At 53.2% G+C, this 19,488-nt stretch overlaps 4 protein-coding genes across 4 annotated transcripts; 3 read left to right on the top strand and 1 right to left on the bottom strand.

The window, feature by feature from the left end:
* Positions 1-2,554: 2,554 nt before the first annotated feature.
* CkaCkLH20_03745 (major facilitator superfamily transporter) lies at positions 2,555-4,293 on the top strand (the record flags this gene model as incomplete). Its single annotated transcript, XM_038886464.1, has 4 exons — positions 2,555-2,710; positions 2,800-2,855; positions 2,912-3,216; positions 3,278-4,293. 4 exons carry the CDS (start codon positions 2,555-2,557, stop codon positions 4,291-4,293), a joined length of 1,533 nt encoding a protein of 510 aa, XP_038748306.1.
* Positions 4,294-8,083: 3,790 nt separating this feature from the next.
* On the top strand, positions 8,084-9,013 carry CkaCkLH20_03746 (fumarylacetoacetate hydrolase; the record flags this gene model as incomplete). Its single annotated transcript, XM_038886465.1, has 1 exon — positions 8,084-9,013. The coding sequence occupies one exon, from the start codon at positions 8,084-8,086 to the stop codon at positions 9,011-9,013; it is 930 nt and encodes a 309-aa protein (XP_038748307.1).
* A 687-nt stretch (positions 9,014-9,700) lies between these two features.
* Positions 9,701-10,141, bottom strand: CkaCkLH20_03747 (cofilin/tropomyosin-type actin-binding protein; the record flags this gene model as incomplete). The annotated part of the gene is made up of 1 exon (XM_038886466.1): positions 9,701-10,141. The coding sequence occupies one exon, from the start codon at positions 10,139-10,141 to the stop codon at positions 9,701-9,703; it is 441 nt and encodes a 146-aa protein (XP_038748308.1).
* A 1,313-nt stretch (positions 10,142-11,454) lies between these two features.
* CkaCkLH20_03748 (retinol dehydrogenase 12) lies at positions 11,455-12,519 on the top strand (the record flags this gene model as incomplete). Its single annotated transcript, XM_038886467.1, has 2 exons — positions 11,455-12,356; positions 12,402-12,519. 2 exons carry the CDS (start codon positions 11,455-11,457, stop codon positions 12,517-12,519), a joined length of 1,020 nt encoding a protein of 339 aa, XP_038748309.1.
* Positions 12,520-19,488: the final 6,969 nt, after the last annotated feature.

A 19,488-nucleotide genomic window follows, 5' to 3' on the forward strand; every position in this document is an offset into this window, starting at 1 on the left:
ACGTTGCCAAGATGGGAGGCGTTCACCGAGAAAAGCCCAAGAATCGATAACAACGCAGCTGTCCGTCGGTCTGTGGTCAAAGAAGCACGCTCCCGTTTATTGGGTTCGCCGGAACCGTGTTTTTTTCGGAGGGCATCATCAATAAAGCCGGCCTTTTCCCCGGTATCGGCCTCTCTGGGATGCCGCCAACGGACAGAAGTCCGGCGTGCTGATGAAGCAAGAGTCTGGGCACTATCAAGCCATCCACACCGATGGAACGAACGTGATCGCACATGACGGCGAGCCGGAGTCAAAAGTTCGAAAGCCGCCAACAACCAGGGCGCAACCTGGAGGCGAATCCCAGAGAGAAAAACTCCACAGCTCTCTCGCCAGGATTTCCCCCAGACTGGACTGTGGTCCGCGATCCACTGCCGGCCACCACTGATGTAACTGATGGCCATCCACATTCCTCCTTTCTCAAATCCTCGTGCGGGGAACACCAGGGAAGGATTGCGGGGGAAACGACGAGAGGGGGCGTTGGGGATTAGTTTTGCGCGCGGTTCGAGAGGGCTGTGAGCCTGTCAACCCTGTCGATTTAGTCTGCCGAGAGCTCGCTGACTGTCCGAACTGCTTCTCTGTTTCTTATGCTTATTCTGGGTGGATGGGTGGGGAGTCGTGAGGGGAAATGGAGACCGTAACGACAGAGTGTTGATAGCGGAAGCCGGAAGCCAGGGATGTTTGTTTGTTTGTTGGAGCTGGAGGAAGAAGAAAATTCTTTCAAAAATGCCCACCGTCATCTCGCACCGCCGACATACCCCTGTCCTTCTCACGACTCAATTCACCTTCCCAATTCTCCAACTCTTCCTCCACAGGATGCTGCCCAAGCTTGTCACGAAGTTGATGTGACAGTCTTATTAGCTTCACGGTGGCTGCGGGTGGCTAGAACTCAATGGAGCATTTAGTTCAGACGGGTCCGCATCATGGTATTCGCTTCCGGAACAAGGGAGCTAACGGGTGTTTTCCGAATATTCTTCGCATTTCAGCTTCTCCTCTTTTGCCCTGGGACCATACATGGGATTCCAAGCAGGCTGTGTATTTGTAGCAAACATTCGGACCTTCTATGCGCCATGCAGTGACACAAACACCATACCTGGGCTCTGGGCGCTGCAGGCTACCTTTTTTTCAAATCACCCACTCAAATACTGATGAACTACTGCTGTGTCTGTCTTCCGAGTCTAGATAATGACTTGCTGTTGGTGAGGTGAGCGTGTCTAGGCTCCAGACTGCGACATGCAAGCCGCGAGTCATGGATCTTCCTCGTAGGTCTTGTTCACCGTTAAAAGTAGCCATTCATCGTTCGATGTTGAGTTCTTCTGGACGCCGTTCAGAGTCTTCTCCGCCGCCTGTTGTGCTTGGTCGCGACGTCTGGCCAAGCCCCGTCTGCCCCCCTCATCCATCTCCATTTCCCCCATTCCCCCATTCTCCTCCCTCCTCAACCCCGTCTTCCCTTAGCTCCGTGACCGTCTGACCCCGGCCCCCTTCGCCAACTGCCCCGGACACCCCCGGCCTGCCGGCCAATCACTAGCAACAGACCCGGTCCGGGTTGGTTCACGGAAAGTGCCAAGATCTCTGGGCGCTCATTGCAGGTAAGAAATCCGGTCGTACGGACAAAAGTTGGACTGCTGGATGCGACTTGACACAACTCGCCATTCGGACACGACAGGGCTGCCAGTCGAAAGCCAGCCACACACTCTCTCTCCCCGGAAACCCTTGTCTGCCAGTCGAGCTGCAGGTTACGCACTAAAAGCCCTATCCGTACATGCAGCCAGAAGTCTGGCTCACTGCACCCATGCGCGCGTGAGGGTCATCATCTTTCTGACTGGCAGAGCCACAGGGTACCGAGAAGCATGTACCCTGGCCCCCTCCCGTCGGATGCGCGCACAGTGATGTCTTCTCTGCCATCTCCGAATCTGCAGATTCAGTCCCAGAGCGTGTCGTATGGTAGCTTTTTCTCTTCCCACCAGAATTCGCAAAGCCATGTACGGATATGTGAGCGTGTGTGTGGATCGGGGGTAGCACTCGGCGGCGACGGAGGACCAGCAATGAGGACCCAGACGGACGCCGACATGGTTCGTCCATCCCATGTTGTCACATTCGTCCGGTCTGCCTCTTTATAAAGACGGCTCAAGGTTTCATCCCACTTTGGTTTCGATCTACCCCTCAGACCCCAGCCCTTCGAGGTGTTTTGTTCCGGCACGCGCAACAATCGCTTTCTCCTCTGGCTGCTTGCTGGCCCGCGTTCCACCGCATCAAAACCCTCTCACGCCCTTCTCTCTCCCACTGCCAACCCTCTCTTCTTGTCTCTTTGCTCCAGTCATCTCCCTACCCGATAATCCCGTCGTGCCGTGCTTCTTTGAACCACCCGAGCATTTGGCCGACGCAGAGGGCAAAGGCAAACAAAAACACTCCCTCGGATCCCCCCAGACGGAAAGAGACCGCCGCCCGACCGCTTTCTTGCACCCGCATCCAACCCCAAACCCGCCCCCTTACCTCGCCTTACCCAAATCCCGTAGCCATGGCAGGCTTGACAGAACACTACAACAAGCGCGATGTCGAGGTGAACGAGAGTTCGGACGAGAAGCCCAACGAGGCGCAAGTCGAGCAAGCGCGCATGCTGGCTGAGCTGCCCGATCCCGATGCCGGCAAGACCCCGGAGGAACGGGCCGAGATTGTATGCGCTCCCTCCCTTGAAGCCATCACCGTATTTGCGCCCATAAGAGAATTGCGCATAACTAACCTTCATGATTTTGCGACGAATAGGACAGGAAATTGATGTGGAAAGTCGATCTTTGGCTAGTTCCGTGGTTGTCATTGCTGTAAGACCCAAAAGTTTGCGATGACCTCAAACAATGTCGCTGACACGATGTTCCAGCTATCTACTCTCATTCCTCGACCGCACAAACATTGGAAATGCCCGTCTCGCGGGTATGGAGAAAGACCTCAAGATGAATGAAGGCAGCGACTACAACCTCTCTCTTACTGTCTTCTTCATCAGCTACGCCGTATTCGAGCCCGCCACCAACGCACTGCTCAAGCGCTTAACACCGCGCATCTTCTTCACCGGAATTATCATCACTTGGGGCACCATCATGACCCTCATGGGTCTCTGCACCAACTTCCAGGGCCTTCTTGCCGCTCGTTGGTTTCTCGGCATCGCAGAGGCCGGACTGTTCCCTGGTAAGTCGAAACCTCTCTTATGCCCTCAGCCACGAACATGACCACTAACACGATGCACCAGGTGTCAACTACTACCTCTCCTGCTGGTACAAGGGATCCGAGATCGGTGTCCGCTCCGCCGTCTTCTTCTCCGCCGCCGCCCTCGCCGGCTCCTTCGGCGGCCTGCTCGCGGCCGCCATCGCCAAGATGGGCGGGGTCGGCGGGCGCCCCGGCTGGGCCTGGATCTTCATCATCGAGGGTCTCGCCACCGTCTTCGTCGGCGTCTTCTGCTGGTGGATGGTCTTCGACTGGCCCGACAACGCCCGCTTCCTGACCCCCGACGAGCGCATCCGCGTCCAGCGCCGCCTCATCGCCGACAAGCAGGGCCGCACCGCCGAGGACTTTGACAAGCGCCACATGTACGCCGGCCTGAAGGACTGGAAGACCTACGGCTACATGGTCATCTACATGGGCTGCCTCGTGCCCCTCTACGCCTTCTCCCTCTTCCTGCCCACGATTCTCAACGGCATGGGCCACTCCGGCACCAAGGCCCAGCTGCTGTCCGTCCCGCCCTACGCCGTCGCCGCAGCGCTCACCGTCACGGTCGGTGTCATTGCCGACAAGACGCGGTACCGCGGATACTGCAACATGGCGACGGTGACGATCGGCATCGTGGGTTTCGTCATGCTCATCGCGACCAAAAACCCTCAAGTGCAGTACGCAGGTACTTTCTTGGGCGCGGCCGGCATCTACCCGACCATCTCCAACACTTTGTCCTGGGTCATCAACAACACCGAGGGTTCTCTCAAGCGTGCGTTCGTCCTGGGCATGGTCGTCGGATGGGGCAACCTCAACGGCGTGGTCTCGTCCAACATCTATCTCAAGAGGGAATCCCCGCGCTTCTGGACCGGCCACAGCGTCATTCTCGGATACCAAGTTCTCTTCCTGCTCGGCGGTTCCGTCTTCATGCACTTCGCCCTCCGCAGGGAGAACTCGAAGCGCAGGGCCGGCAAGATGGACGCCCAGTGGGCCGCTATGACGGACGAGGACAAGTGGGTGGCGGGCGATAGGCGCCCTGACTTCATGTACACGCTTTGAGCTGGATGTGGTGTAATGCGAGTGATGATTTCCTTCCTCTGGATATAGACGAATGAATGTGGGGGGAAAAATGCCGGTTGGCGGAGGCTGAGGACTCGGTCACCAAGACTTTGAGGACGCCGTTTTTTGTACATTGCCTGGCTCCATGTGCAGCCTCTGTGACGTCAATGATACCACACGATATTTTACTTCACCACGACTTTGATCTTGTGTTATGGCTGTGACATTCAATGTTGACGCTTCCTAGCTATCACCCGAGGACCCCCGCTCCGAGATGGCATTCGGCCCGGATCTTCAAGTCCGGACGCGAGTACCAAGAATCTCCGGCAAAGGACTTCCGTTGATACCGATGCTTCCACACTGATATTCCACAAACGACCGTTGCTTGAAACGTAACTCCGCGCCTGTTGAACGACATTAAACGGCCATCTGATCCCCAGTGTCTCACCCGTCAGATCTCATCGTCACACCGAGTCGATCTTGGATAACCCCAAGCATAATCGCACGTCGCGCCTTTGCTGGAAACGTAGGTCACCGCAGCTTGCGGTCTTCCAAGACGGAAACCATTGGACATGTTTAGCGAGCAGCGTAGACGTGAAGCGAAGCCCAGTGAGCCTGATCGTGCAACGCCATGCAGCCAAATATGCGTCCTCACGTGTTCTCCGATACCCCTTCTACACGTTCCTCCGATCCCATGTTGTTGAGCTCTCTATTCAACCCAGCCACCCGGCACCCGGGGCACTTTGATCGTCTTGATTCCCATGCGCTTCATCCATTTCTTCTTCTGCTTCCTCTCGAACCGTTCGTGATTGAACCGGCAGCAGTGCATCGGACACCACGTTGACTGGTCAAGGCAAGCCCGTCCTATCAGATTCCCAGACTGACACATCGTATGTGTATTCCCGTTGAACGGCCAGAGCTCCAAGTACTTCCCGGTCAAGTCGCAGTGACACAGGTGGAAACCGCCCACCAGCCTGGCAAAAGTGAGTGTGTCTAATTTTCCCGTGTCGATGGCTGATTGGACCTCGTCTGGCCGAGGGAGGAGATATTGATTCTTCGCAGAATCGATCTCGGGTGTTGCGCCTTGCTCAGTTATCCACTGGTAGATGATGTCGCGGATCGATCTCCCTTCCATTGGAACAAATTGCGGATCTCTCCTCCACAAGTCGAACCAGTATCTCATGTAGTCACAGTTATGGCTTCTCGAGATATAGATATATCGTTGGAACGTGAACTCTCGCAGTACTTCAACTGCTGTGCTGCTTGGGTCAACCCATGTTATTTTTGGGCCGTCTGAGTCGATCAGGTTGCCTTCAATCATGCTCATGGTGATCATTCTTGGTAGAGTGAACACATAATCCGGCGAACCTCCACGGGAATCTTATAAGAATGTCTCGAATGAACCAGGACAGATTTGACATTCCGTTTCCACGTAGTTCGGAAGGCTACCCAGACCATCGTCAAGAAGGCTCAGCCACTTCGTGACGAAGAAAGAATCGTCCACGGAGGGCATATAACGGATCAAAGATTGCAAAGGTGTTCCGCCAAGTCGATCTAGATGATGAACATTGCCACCTCTACTAATCATTCCGCTTACCAGAAGATTTAGTCGCTCTCTTGAGCCGTCGACATCCAGGATGCCCCACCAGCTGCAAACGAGGCAGAGTAAGGAACCGAGGTAGTCCGATAACGGCAATGCTGTCTCGTGCGATCCGGTCGAAGCAAACCATTCGAAGGCCTCGAGAAGAGAAGACCCATTTATCGGCCATCTCTTGTCCCGGCGAGGAATTATGTCTTCGGGATCGTACTCAACTAGATCCAACTTATGGCTGATAGATCGGAATCTTGAGGGGGGCAGGAAACCATTCCGGGCTTTCCCGCCGCTTACAAGACTGTACGGACTTCGTTAATAACGTTTTGAAATAGTGGAAATTCTGAACTAGTAAAAGAACCAGGAAGAACTGTTGACTCACGTGTACCACGCAGATGTTGAGCTTAGCTCGCAACCCTGAGATCGGAGATCACTCGCAATATGGGTCCAACCAGCTGCTTCTGCTATCTTCAACGTTTTGTCAGCATCCAAAGATTCATCCTTCCATTGACGGCACTCCGGAGTAGCCTGCAGAAACCTACCTCAAGCATAGTGATTCCATCCTTTCTGCAAGAGTCTAAGGTGCAGAGCCCATTCCTGACAAGTTTCCGAAAGCCATCGACGTCATCCTTGTCCATAACATGGTAAATATGACTTTGCCATGTGGCCATGGAGATGATGTGCTGAACTCGAAGTCCCAGTGATGGAGAACAGGAACTCAGCCGACTGACAACCAGATCAATCGACGAGGACAAGAAACTCAGGGATATCTCAAAGGTCTCTTTGCGAACCTCACTGCGTGCTTCTTCCGTGCTCGAGTCCCGCACTACTTGTTTTCTGGTCCTCCTTTTGTATGATGCTGAAAATGAGTTGCCGAGACATATGTATTGCTGGGACATTGACGTGTCAATCTTAGGCCTTTTAGAGGAGTCAATAATCTTGTCGACCTGGAGATCCGGGCTCGAATTTGGCCCATTGTGTAATTCATTATGCCCGCCACCTTGGTTTGGCGCAGGCGAAGAGAGACTATGTGTACTCATAACTGAGGATGTCGATTCGGTTACCCGGAATGCGTTGTCATGCCTATACAGAGTAAGTTCTATGACGGGAAACTGGACGATAGAATACTGCAGCACTCACATTACGCTTGTAGTAAGTAAGACATTCAAAACGCTCAAAGCCTGTCCGAGTTGCCGCTCCAGCTCCAGAATTTCATCCCTCTTCAACGCGAGCTTGAACTTTGCCCAGCCTCGAGATGTGCGACTGCCTCCGCTTTGCAATCTCTCCGATCTGTCAACGATATCTTGGATCGACGTAAGCTTCCTCAGGCACACGATCAGGACCTCGCAGATGTGCTCCCGGCCAGATGCCCCGTCGCCTTGGTGCCTGCGTTGGTGCTCCAGCGCGTTCACTACCCCTGCCGAAACAGCGAAAATGAGTTTCAACAGATCATTGAGACGGATGACTTCGTTCGGGGCGTCTGTGATGGTGTCGAGAAAGCCGATGAGCTTGCGGGTTGTCTGTCCAAGCTGCATTGCTAGGGAAACTATTCCCACAATGCTAGCAGCAACACTGAGGCCATCCATGGTGATCGTTGGGTTGTATGGGTGTGTTCTGTATCCCAAAGAGAGGGTGAAGTTGAGTAGAGAACATTGATGTCAGAGGATAAGATTGAGGCTGAGAGGGAAATCTATGTGGCAATATAATCAGGCTGCCGCATGTGGTCCTGCCTGAAAAGCTGACTTCCATGTCCGTCTCATTGGTTGGGGCAGTCACTTATTCTTGCAGAATGAGACCGATGATTGCATGAGACGCAGCCACAGCCTGACTGATCTCTTGGAACTAGAAATACCATTTACATAGTTAGCACAGTCTCAATCTAACACAGCGATGCCTAGACTGAGCCCTGAGTGATAAACAGCTCAGGAATGAGGCCCGCGATTTAGGCTGGGCAGAAGAGGGCCTGTTGGCAGTTGTGCGCATTGTGGCTGTGCCCCCGCCCGACATAAGTGCTAAAATGTGCCGTTAGCCGATCGAATGGATGTCGGCTTCGGTACACCCGCCATCCAGATATGCCTCACCACCCGCCTTTACCAGCTTGTCTTCTGATGTCAAGTATATGTAAGTATCTTAGTGTCCCGGCATTCTTGCGACGCCGTAGCATCATCAACCCTACCGTAGTTACGTGCCTTCGTCGCAATGGACCCATCTCGCTCAAACGAGTACCCCGAGGAGAAACCTCCGTCCTACGATCGGCATTTAGAAGAGTCGATCCCATTCGCGTCATCTTCCGCCGAGCCCCCGGACCCATGGAGGCCGCGTCCCGCCTCCACCGGCCTCGACCGACCGGGTCCGAGCAATGACCTCCAGCGGGCCGTATCGGCTCCGGCGACGGACGTCAAGGAGAAGCCCGGACCCCCGGCCTCGCCCGAGCCCCCACTTAGCCCGGGTCTGCTCGAGTTGCCTCCGGAGTACATGCGACAAGACCCCAACGACCAGATCTTCCGCCTCGAAGCCCCCTTCATCTCGTCAGCATCGACCGACGCCGGCCTGATGGTCCCTCGTTTTCAGCTGGCTCAGCTCCGGACTAGCGCGAACAAGCCGTACAAGCTGCGTCTACGGCGCCTCACAACCGCCGAGTGTCGACGCCTGGCGGTACCTGGCAAAGGAAAGGAGTCTTTGGTGGAGTTTGACAACGACCTCACCTTGTATCTCATCGCCAACACTCACGCGCTGTTCCCTTGGTCGTTGCCGGAAATTGAGATCCGCGGGTGCAAGGCGCGAACGCTGGAAGGGTTCGTGGAGCTGAAGAGGACGCCGACGGCGCATCAGTTCTGGCAAATTACGAAGAACGAGGCCAACGACATGCTGAGGCCCGAGAATCAGCGCAAGTTGGAGAAGTACGGTTATCACGCCAACGATGAGATCAAACGCGAATTGCTTTTCGCGGGAGAATCGGTTGCCGTGCTGTCCAAGGAGACGAAGTGGAAGGACGGGTCAGGGATACTAGTGGCGACTGAATCAAAAGGTACCCTTCGCCTGGCCATTGACCTGCCAGCTGAGAGAAATGACGCCCTCATAGCTTGTTGGGCTGCGAAGTGCTGGATTCAGGGGTCAATAAAGTGGTGACGGGGGCGATAAGACATAACCGTCGCTGAGAAATTTCGATTACCGGAATAATGTAATGTAGAATACACAAGCCTCCGCGTTGACTGGCTTATTCCATGTAGGCTTCCCTCCCGCTGTGGATGCCATACCACTGCAGGGGTCGACCCAGATGGTGAGGAAGTAGAGCAATGAGGCTACTGACGTGGCCATTTCGGTCTCAGCATAAAGAAAGTTCGACTCGGGAAATGTCTTAGACGCAGATATAGCTCGACATTGGATGGCGCAATACCAATAGCATTAGGCGGCAGGGTCCAGAAACTCGGCAGTCCTTCTAGACGTATTCCATGTTGATTTAAACAACGAACCCGAAGAAGGAAGACGGGGGCTTCCTGGACCGGACAATTTTGCATCTCCTTTTGGCAATTGGACCGGCACGCGTCGAATTGGATATGTGTCCCTTGATTCTCTCGGCTCGCGCCGGGCCTCCAAATAAGAGGCCAGTATATTTGTCCAAGGTGTATGCTGTATTTCAACAAAAAGAGTATGCATATCGCTCCTAAAGCGCCTCCGCCTGGCCAGATACCGTGTACTCGTAGCTCATATCCCGCCGTTTTGACGTGCCACTCCTCACCGCTCCTGCTCGCCCCCGCCCCGTATGTGCTTTTGTGTTTTTCTTTTTGAAATAAATATCAATCCTCCTCTTCTACCTCATCCGCGTCCGCCGTTGTAGTCAGCGCCGCCGGCCTTGCGTAACCGCTTCACGATGTCGTCCTCGTCCAGGTCGCCCTTGTCGCTCGCGTTGACCGTTATGCTGTGGTGGGGCAGGACCTTCTTGACGTCGCTGCTCTCGATGCTGACGCGGGCCTTGCGCATGATCTTGGTGTTCTCGCCGATCCAGATGACGAGGGCGAACTTGACGCGCTTGCTCTCGGCGTCGTTGGCGTACTCGACGCGCACGTAGGCGTACTGCACCTGGGCGATGTCCAGCTCCGAGGCCAGCTCGGACAGGCCGCCTTTGCCGGTCTTGGTCAGGCTCATCTTGTTGCCGACGGCGCTGGCGTACGAGATGAGCAGCCAGTTGGTCTCGTCCTTGTCGGAGCGGACGGCGTCGTAGGCCGCGGCGATTTCGGGGGCGTCGAGGCCGGACATGGTGGGCTTTTGTGGAGGAGGCGGGAAGGGATGTCGGCAGGTCGATATGTGGAGACTCGGAGGGAGGAGGACGGGACGGCTAGGTCGGGGAGAGATTGATTGCGTAAGAGAACGCGAATTGGACCGGAGGCAAAGACGGGAGAGAGCGGTTCGTCTCGGTCCCAAAGGGCGGGAAAAAGGAAAGGGGGTTAATCGTGGAACTCGGTGAGCGGTTCTAATGGCAGGATTGGCGGTGATGGACTTTCGGGAAAGGCGAAACGACCCTGAGAAAGGCCAAGGTTGCATTTCCCTTTCCACCCACCAACACTTACCCCACCATTAGATCGCATCAACCCTAACGAATCAAGCTGAAGAGGGGTGGAACTCTGGAGGGGCAGACCTGGAACATCGGGTTCGGGTCGTGTTCTCTCGGGAATAAGCCACATCTACGTCGCAGCCACAGACGAAAGCCACATCTGCCGGATACGGATCTACACCGAGAGCTCCGGAAATAGACCCACATTCTCACCGGACATGACCGGACTTTATCTACACATCCCGGCCGCCGCACCATCCCCTGAAACCTTCTCCGATGTTTCTTCAATTCCTCCGCGACACTCTGATTAAGAGTTTCGCGGCTAACAGAACGTGTATTCATAGTCTGCAATGTAACATCCAATTGTCTATCTTCAGCGTTGATCGGCCCTTGACTATTTCCGGACCCCAACATCGTTCTTTTCTTAGCACAGACTTGCTACACCGAGCGTCGTGGACCCTGACCCCGTCGCCGAGCCCGCTGCCGATCCTGCGTCAAACAACCTCCCTCCGTGCCCCCATTGCGGCCTCTTGGCAGTTGGAGCGCGAGATGGTGGTTGTTCAACGTCGCACGCATAACGATGTCTGATACCACTAAGCGCCCAACCCCCCTCAAGCGCGAATAAGCGGTTCTCCTCGGTCTGATCGTTGCACATTGGCGCGTCTCAACTCATCTTCGCCGCCCGGTCCTCGGGGGCCGCACTGCGCCCCGTGGGGGAACCCGGGAAAGGCTAACCTTTCTGCTACGCAATGCGACGGAGGGAGGGCATGACATCAAATATTAACACCCGCTCCAGCCCAACCCCGATACAAACAGATAATCGGGCCAAGGGGCTCGCAATCTCGTTTTATGTTTCTCATCCCCATAATTAACGGGTCCTCCGGGGGCTACTTCATCTGCTAATCGCCGCGCCGCCCGCCAACTTTTCGACCTTTGACAAGTTGACAAGCTTTCTCGCCAATCTGCCAATTTCGCCCCAATCCCGTCAAAGCCCCTCCCCCGACCAAGGTAGCCCAGCATGTCCAACAACATGGCCGGCCAGGCGGGTTGGGAGGCCAACCCGCTGGCCTTCGTCTACCGGCAGGCCGTCATCACCCCGGCCGAGATCCCGTTGGAGTTCGACCTGTCCGATGCGACTCTCATCATGACCGGCGCCAGCAGCGGCCTTGGTCTTGAGGCTAGCCGACAGTTTCTGGAGCGACAGCTGGGGAGGTTGATCATGGGGGTCCGGAACACGGGGAAAGGAGAGGCCCTCGCCGAGGGTTTGAGGAGGGAGTTCCCCATGGCTCAGATTGAGGTGTGGCATCTCGAAATGGAGTCGTACGAGAGCGTGCGGGCTTTTGCAACGAGGTGTGGCAAGGAGCTGTCGCGGATCGACATCGTGATCCTCAACGCGGGGGTCGTCGCGCCGGCCTTCGCCAAGTCCCGTGAGGGCCACGAGCTGATGCTCCAGGTCAACTACCTCTCCACGGCATTGCAGGCGTTGTTGTTGCTGCCGATCCTCAAGGAGAAGCGGCCGCCGGGTGAGCCGGGACGGATGGTCGTGGTCAGCACGGACACGACGTACTGGCACACTCCCGAGGAGGACATGGTGACTGGATCCTTGTTCAAGCCGGCGGACAAGGAACGGCTCTGGGGTTCGGCGAAGAACTACCAGCTGTCCAAGTTCCTGGGTCAGCTATTCGTGGCGAAGCTGGCCACACACGTCAACCCGGAGCATGTCATCGTGAACATGTCGAACTCGGGTCTCACAACGGGTACCAACATTGTCAAGCCGGCAGCAGAGCCCTTCTTCATGGGCATGCTCAAGAAGACTTTGGGCCGTAGCGTTGAGGTTGGTGCGCGGAGTTATCTGGATGCCGCCCTCGTGAAGGGCCCTGAGAGTCATGGAAGCTTTACCTCTGATGGGGTCATTAAGCCGTAAGTTCCGCGTGACCTGAGTTGGACATAGCTGACGTGTGGCAGATGGCCGAGTGTGATGTATACCTCCGAGGGTACGGGGCTGAAGGAGAGAGTATGGGCCGAAACGAAGAAAGAGCCTGGATTCTCGGAAGCATTTGAGATAATTGTGAAGGGGATTTAAGGAGAGCCTTTAAAATCATTGTTGAGGGGTGGATGTGGAGGTACAAGCCGTATCATCATATCGAAACTGGTGGATTCTTCGAGAGTTTGTAGGGCGTACATCCCAAATGAGCAGCGGCTGGAAACGATAATAAAGGCCTAGGGGGTACTCAAGTTGACTCAGTTGAGGCCGAAGGGGCACTGCGAACTTGTGACGCGGTGCGGCAAGATAGGCCTCGCTCGGGTGCCCGTGGATGGCGGCGAAACCGCCAATAGTGTATGGGGACGTATTGTATGAGTAGATGAATGTAGGTGCCTAGGCTCTGATCCATATGGGGAAGTTAACATGGAAGGATTGCTACATCTATTGTGCTGGGTATTGAACTTGTATGGGGGGCACGGCAATCCATGCCGCCCAGGATTACGTGGCCTGGACCGCCGCCTGACACTCCCTCGCACCCGCGATATATAGTGACCAAGTTTAGAAACTAGCATGAAGTTAAACACAACGAACCTCCGATCGACAGTCTCCATGTAGCATGGGAAGAAAGCATCCGCACCGGGGATGAGTTACTGCTTGCGACGACGGAGGTTGAGGTTTGGACTGATGTCGGCTATGGATTCTCTGTCTAAGTAACTTCGTTATGATACAATTTATGCTGAATGACTGCTCGAGTGTGCATTTGTATGTCTTTCAGCTCCATCTGTCAAGCAAGCTTATCTAGTATGCGGTCGGTTGATCCTCTTCTGGCACAAGCAGATGAAAGCCAAAACGTGTATTGCGTACTAGCTGGGAGCAGGAAGCTAGACGCTTGATGGTTGTGTGCTGGCGGCACCGCTCTGCTTGATGATATCACAGATTCCGATGAAGAGATGTCTGCCCCCTCGGTAAACGTTCATTCTGGCGGACGTCGTCTCTTCTTAGCATGAGGATTGTCGAAGGATACTAGCAATCCAAGCAAAATGAACCTGTTATAAACCCCTAACTAAGCAATCGGTTATACAGTCTTTCCTTCATCATTTAGAATACTTAGGTAACAGGTGAAAGATTTAGCCTACTGTGGTCTCTCTACCTCCTCTTCTCCCTTCTCTTCTCCATTCTTCTCTTCATTCTCTTCTCTCTTCCCTTTCCTGGTAAGGGTCCATACGAGGGCCCTATGTGAGAGCTGCTCAAGAGCTTCGAGGTCCAGGCCGATTGTCCCATTTTGACCCGCCATCTTGTCCTGTTTCCAGTCCAACAAACCGGCAATGCTAAAGCTCATGTCATTGGGCCGCCAGCCTTGATCCAACGCCTCTCTGATGGCTCTCAGGAACAAATCATCAACGGTTTGTTTCCAGTCCTCAATGAATGCCTCTGCTTGCTCCTTTGTCTTAAACCTTTTACAGCAGGCATAAGGAGTCTCGTGCAGTTGAGACAATGCCTGCGTTTGACCACTAATTTCAGTCAGCATCGGATTCGAATGCAACGAATGCGGGGTTATCGTGGAAGCTTATACCGCCAATACTGATAAATCCCTGGTTTTCTACCATTCGCGACAGCATAATACCCATCAGAACCCCCGCCAGGAGTAGATGCTCCTGCTCCCTTCTTCTTCACTTGTTTCGGTGAAAAGACCGTATGATGCTCCATGTAAGCTAGCGCTTTCTGAGGAGTACTGAAACGTTTGTACACAGCTTCGCATCCGGTCACCCGCGGGTGTACGTCCCCCCTAGCCGGATTAGTCTCAATAAATTCACAGAAGCCGGAAGTGATACCAAGACGAGAAGATTGTGGGCTCATCGATACGCCCTTTGAGTACAGCGTAGACCTCTGTGACCTCGTTCTTGCGCGGGGCCATGTCGTAGCATCCGGGAGGTCAATGAAGAGAGATCACGAGGTCTGGTTCAAATGAAGTGCAAACACTGACGAGAAGTTAACCATGGCACAAGTTCGGTATTTGATTTGAAATGCAAACGGATTTGGGTTATTGTGATGTTATAAGTGGCGTGCTGAGCCCTGAGGATCATGCACGTTCTGTAATTATTGGCATTTGACGTTGTGGGCGTCCTTTCAGGCATCGCTTCTGCACAATAGTAAGTACACTTCGTATGGTCTGGCATCAACGCGTCCATGAAGTGTTTCGGGATGCCTGGACAGCACATGCAGGAGGCCACCCAAGCTGCAATCCCCGACTTCACGTCGTATCATACACGCAGCTAGTATAGGGCGGTAGCAACGTGGACCAACAACAGGTCGCGAATGGAAGTAAGGCGTTTAACTTGCATGAGCGAAAGGGCTGTTGGCGCAAAAAGAATGATGCAGGCCTAGTGAGTAAAGTCTTCCAAGTTGTTTGGATCATCCAAAGTCTCGATGTCTCTCCTGTGCTATGGACGGTAGAGTGATTGAAGACCAAAGATTTTCTCGGCTGCGTACAAGCTGCCGAGAAACTGGAGCTGCCTGGAGTCCGGGGCCAACATCAAACGTCTTACACGAACTCGATGCATTTTTACTTTTGCACACAGCTGGTCCTTAGCGCATCGGACAAAGTAGCTATTGGCAGTACTGATGAGGCGACTTTATGCCGGCATGAATGCAAGGCAAAACCAAATGATCAGTCAATAGTTGTCAGCGTAGCCATAGATACCCCTCAAGTTATATGTATTAAACGATTGAAAGGCCAATGGACAATGTACAGACTATGTAACATTCGCGCTGAGCGATGCATAAGTACGGACCAGAACATCCGCATTACAAGACGCAGAGTTGCGTAAGAACTGCAGACAAGCGTGGAACTGTCGCTCGTTCTTGACCCATAGTGCATTGTTGACCATCAAAAACTCCCTTTCCTCATTGAACCGGATGCCGAACTGCTCGTCGGCACTCAACAGATCAACCAGCATCCGCCATGAGGGCTTCTGTGACGGACTTAGAATGTCATCAGAGGATACAATATCTCGTCTCTGATTATCGTCGGCGCGCACAACATTGAAGACAAACCCGGTGGGCGCATAGCTGTTGCAATCTGGCGAAGGGGACGCCGATGCCACTCCCTCCAGGGTCATAGCCGGCTGTCTTTCATCCGTCCTTAGGAGCGCTCCTGCCGGGGTTTCATTGTCGATAGTCGAATCCGGGGAAGAAGATGCGTATTGAACGATGGTGGTGTTTGGAGGGCTGACGGGCCTGTACTCGATGAGACCCGATAAAGAAACCCCGGCAGTAGAGTCTAGCTGAATAGTCCTAGAACTCCCGGTTCGAGATTGCAGCTCTTGCCTGGCCATCGTTTCCATTGACAAACTCAGGTTCGCGATGATCGATTTATATGTCTTATATGATTTTGAGTTTGATGCAGGTGGCGATCGCCACGCCAAGTACAACTTCTGGTGGGAGGAAGATACGGAGAAGGAAGCTGGGTGAATATGGAGGAACTTCTGGCATAAGAAGCAGCTTTTCTTACTCACTCCGATGAACCGAAAAGAAGGCATGAGCTCGGGATGTTGGCCGTAGAAACCCACAAGCTGCATTTCGGCATGGACAGGGAGGCGGAGATGACAGGCCTTACGGAAGTCTAAGTCAGGGTTCTTAGTGTCCCAGAGGGGAGCCAATTTCGCCAAGAGTTCATCTTCTCGACCTCCAGAGATTCTGCGGAGCACCTCACTTAGAGGTTGTTCGTCTTCGGGAATCGCAAAGTCAAGCCGTGGGGGGCAGTGAATAGGTTCTATCCGCATGGGGCAGAAAAGCCCGGGGAATTCCGCCGGTAGTTGGCACAAAGCCCTGGACGCGACTGCGTATCTTCCCAACTTGTAGATGTTGTATATCCACCAGGGTAGCTGCTTGGCTTGGGCAGAAAACACTGCTTCAATGTACGTTGAGTATTCCCATTTCGCCTTTTCTGCCCAAAGGATATGGGGCAACATCTGCTCAGCAGACGTATCTGTCGGGACGGCCGTGATCGCACTAAGATTTCCCATCCATGTAGAGAATTGCTGAATGTCGACAACGTCAGACGTGGAAGAAAATGACTGCACGGTGCTTTCGATATCGGGGATGTCTGACCGAGCTTTATGGAGCTTCTTGAAATAGTAGCGAATCTTTTCCATGTCGAGATGGATGATCTTCATTAGGATATCGATTCTCCGTTCGTTTGTGTGACCTATCCGAAATATCAACTCGTGTATTCTTGACAGAAGGCATGATATTACCCATAGCAGACACGTCATGAAGGCCTGCCATCAAGTCTCGAAGCAGGAGCAATGTCGAGTCACACACCCCGGCATTGCTAGCAATGCGGACAATTGTGCCTTCTGGCGCTCCTATCTCAAACGTCGCCGCTGACACTCGGTCTGCATCCTTGTGCGTCGAAGCCACGAGAGCAATGGAATCGAGGAACTTTCGTCTGAGAAGCACTTCTCGAGACCCATCCGCATCGTGGGGATGACGGTCGAGACCGTAGGCTGTCGGGCTGCCCCTTACCGGATTAAGCCTGTGAAGAAGTACGGCATCCTGTATGAAACGCTTTTGCAATTTGCCGCTAATCTCCAGGTTCATTGTTTCCAGGCAGTGCGGATGGTGGTGATTAGTTCCGTGTCGGAAGCTCGTGTCAAGTCACGAACATGCCACTGCAGCGGGCACAACGGAGAGTTTATATTTTGACGGTAGACCCTCCGCTTGAAGCTTCGTGTTGGCCCTATCATAACCACTGTCTCGCGTACTAATAGGCAACCACCAACAGAGCGCTACATTGCATGCTCTGCTGGGTCAAAGATCGGCCCTCGAAGGGAAGCTGACGGTTGCAGCTGGTTGGAAAACCACCAGCCGCTCCTCGAGATCGAACGTAGCCCAACGCGGAGCTGTTGGGCTGCCGTTGGGCTACGCTTACTTGCGGTGGTGACTGAAGTTATGAGCTTGCTGGAACCTATTGGCGCGGCTGAAAGTCAACGTTGTCTTGTTTCAGTGTACCGTTCTTGGTGATGGGTCTGGAATATACCGTGACCAATGATGCTCCATCAACCTAACATTCTGCGTTGAATACAACGCATTCTTGGCTAGCCGAGTGGCGATGATATGTATGCGCCCCCAACATCTCAATGCAGTTCGAGATGCGCAAGTCGTACGATTCCATCCGAGCTTAGGTTGGCGATCACTCTGATGGTTAGGCTTTACATGCAGGAGGCCGTTCAAGTCATGCAATTCTCGTATGCGATCGAGGCCATATGTTTACTAACTGCTGAGCTTACCCCACAGTTGGCGGCATATCTGTCGTCATCTTCTTCTGCTTTTTCAGCATGGCCGCGTCTCATGTTTCTTGCAGCCTTGTAAAAGCAACCACAAGTCGTATCCGTTAGGTATGGGGAGATGGAGAATAGAGCAAAAAGAAGAATAACGCTAGCTGCCTTGAATTACGCAGCTAATTGCAATTGTCGTGGAACCAACCAAGCTAGGAGGTCTTGCAGTCCAAAAGTTGACGTCATCTCGGTTCGAATTTCTGGCCTTCTACCACTCTATGTCAGCAAAGAGGGCCTCCAGCGAAAGATTCGGGTGTCTAGCCTGCAAAGTCATCATCGGGAACGGGAGTCTCTGGCGAATGGACGTTGTCTGGGACGCAGTGGGGGTATTCCAGTGTGCTATTGCCCTGATTGATCTGCCTACATATTCGCTGCTGCGAAGCATTCAACTCTCAGTCGGTCATTCTCGTAAACGGCTTGGACTAGGTCTACTATTTTTTGTTATGGGCTCTTACATGTAATGGAAAGACATCCGAGTGTTCTTTGGAAAGTCGGGCACCACTCATTGTGCATCAGTTGCCCCATGTCATCTTTCAAATTCGGTATTATCATGTAAGACGGCTACAAGAGCTGCGATCAAACAAATCTTGGTCTTCTGGGACGATACGCGGAGCTAGTCATGTAGGAATGGACCGTTACGCTGTTGCTCTCCAATGCTGAAACTCAGGCAAACTCCGGGCTACAATTGGAGACGCCAAACGATTGTCATCTCGCAAGCTTGTACTTAGGTGCGAGAATAATTCAATATGTAAACGATATTTGATGAACTACCTAGAAACAGGTCTTGAAGCAGTATTTACCCACAAGGTACACCTTTACTTCTTCTTTTCGGGAGTTTCCAACTGAGGAGGTCAACTCTGACTTGGAACAGAGTTAGGGATCCTCCAACTGCCAGAAGTCATCAGCAAGGCCTTTGCTCCTTCCAATCCAGTTCAGTGCCTTTCGATTGCACGAAGTTACTAACACGGAGTTCGCTGTCTGAGTCCCTGGATGTCTTTCAACTACATCTTAGGGAGTACTCAGTTGCTGTCAAGGCAGACTAATTAACATTAATAGTGAGAGCAAAACTTCGCGTGAATTCGCATACTTACAGAAAACGGAGTTAGCAAAGTTCAAATTAATAATATAGGGAGATGGTGTTCAATCCCATCATCTGGAAATTTGACCGACATAGCGACACCACAAGCATCAAAACGGTTCTTTGACAAGTCTTTCGTAAAAGGATTACATTAGAAGCAAAGGTTGCAGTTTGGTTTAGGGCATTCTAGTACATAAAGTACAATCCGTTCTTGAGGTCGTAAGACAATACATGTACCCATCGGGTTCGTGATGACACATCAGTCGTCTGCTGGTAACGAAGTTCGTGATGGTGCCTATAATATATTTGAGGTCTGGATGTGTCCGCTGAGACATGGCGCATGGCTGGCCCGCCAGCCTATAAGCCAAACCTTTCAGCAACGTATCTGCCGCTGCTCAGGCCGTCTGGATAAAATACTACTTGCTGAGCCTTTTTAATGCTCACAGGAAGGAGCAGAGGTGAGTCTCTGAAGATTATGGTGCATGGACGACGGCCTAACTTCATCTTGATCTGTCTTCTGAGACGTATCTGATCGAACAACTCTGGTCGATGGGTCGCGGAGGCATCTTCAAGGAGTCGATCGAGATGACCTTGCTTGTCGTCTCCAAGGGTCTCAATCAGCCGTAATAGCTCTGGTTTTGTTTCAAAGGC

Source organism: Colletotrichum karsti, assembly GCF_011947395.1.
Source record: "Colletotrichum karsti strain CkLH20 chromosome Unknown Scaffold9, whole genome shotgun sequence".
Lineage (NCBI taxonomy): Eukaryota > Fungi > Ascomycota > Sordariomycetes > Glomerellales > Glomerellaceae > Colletotrichum > Colletotrichum karsti.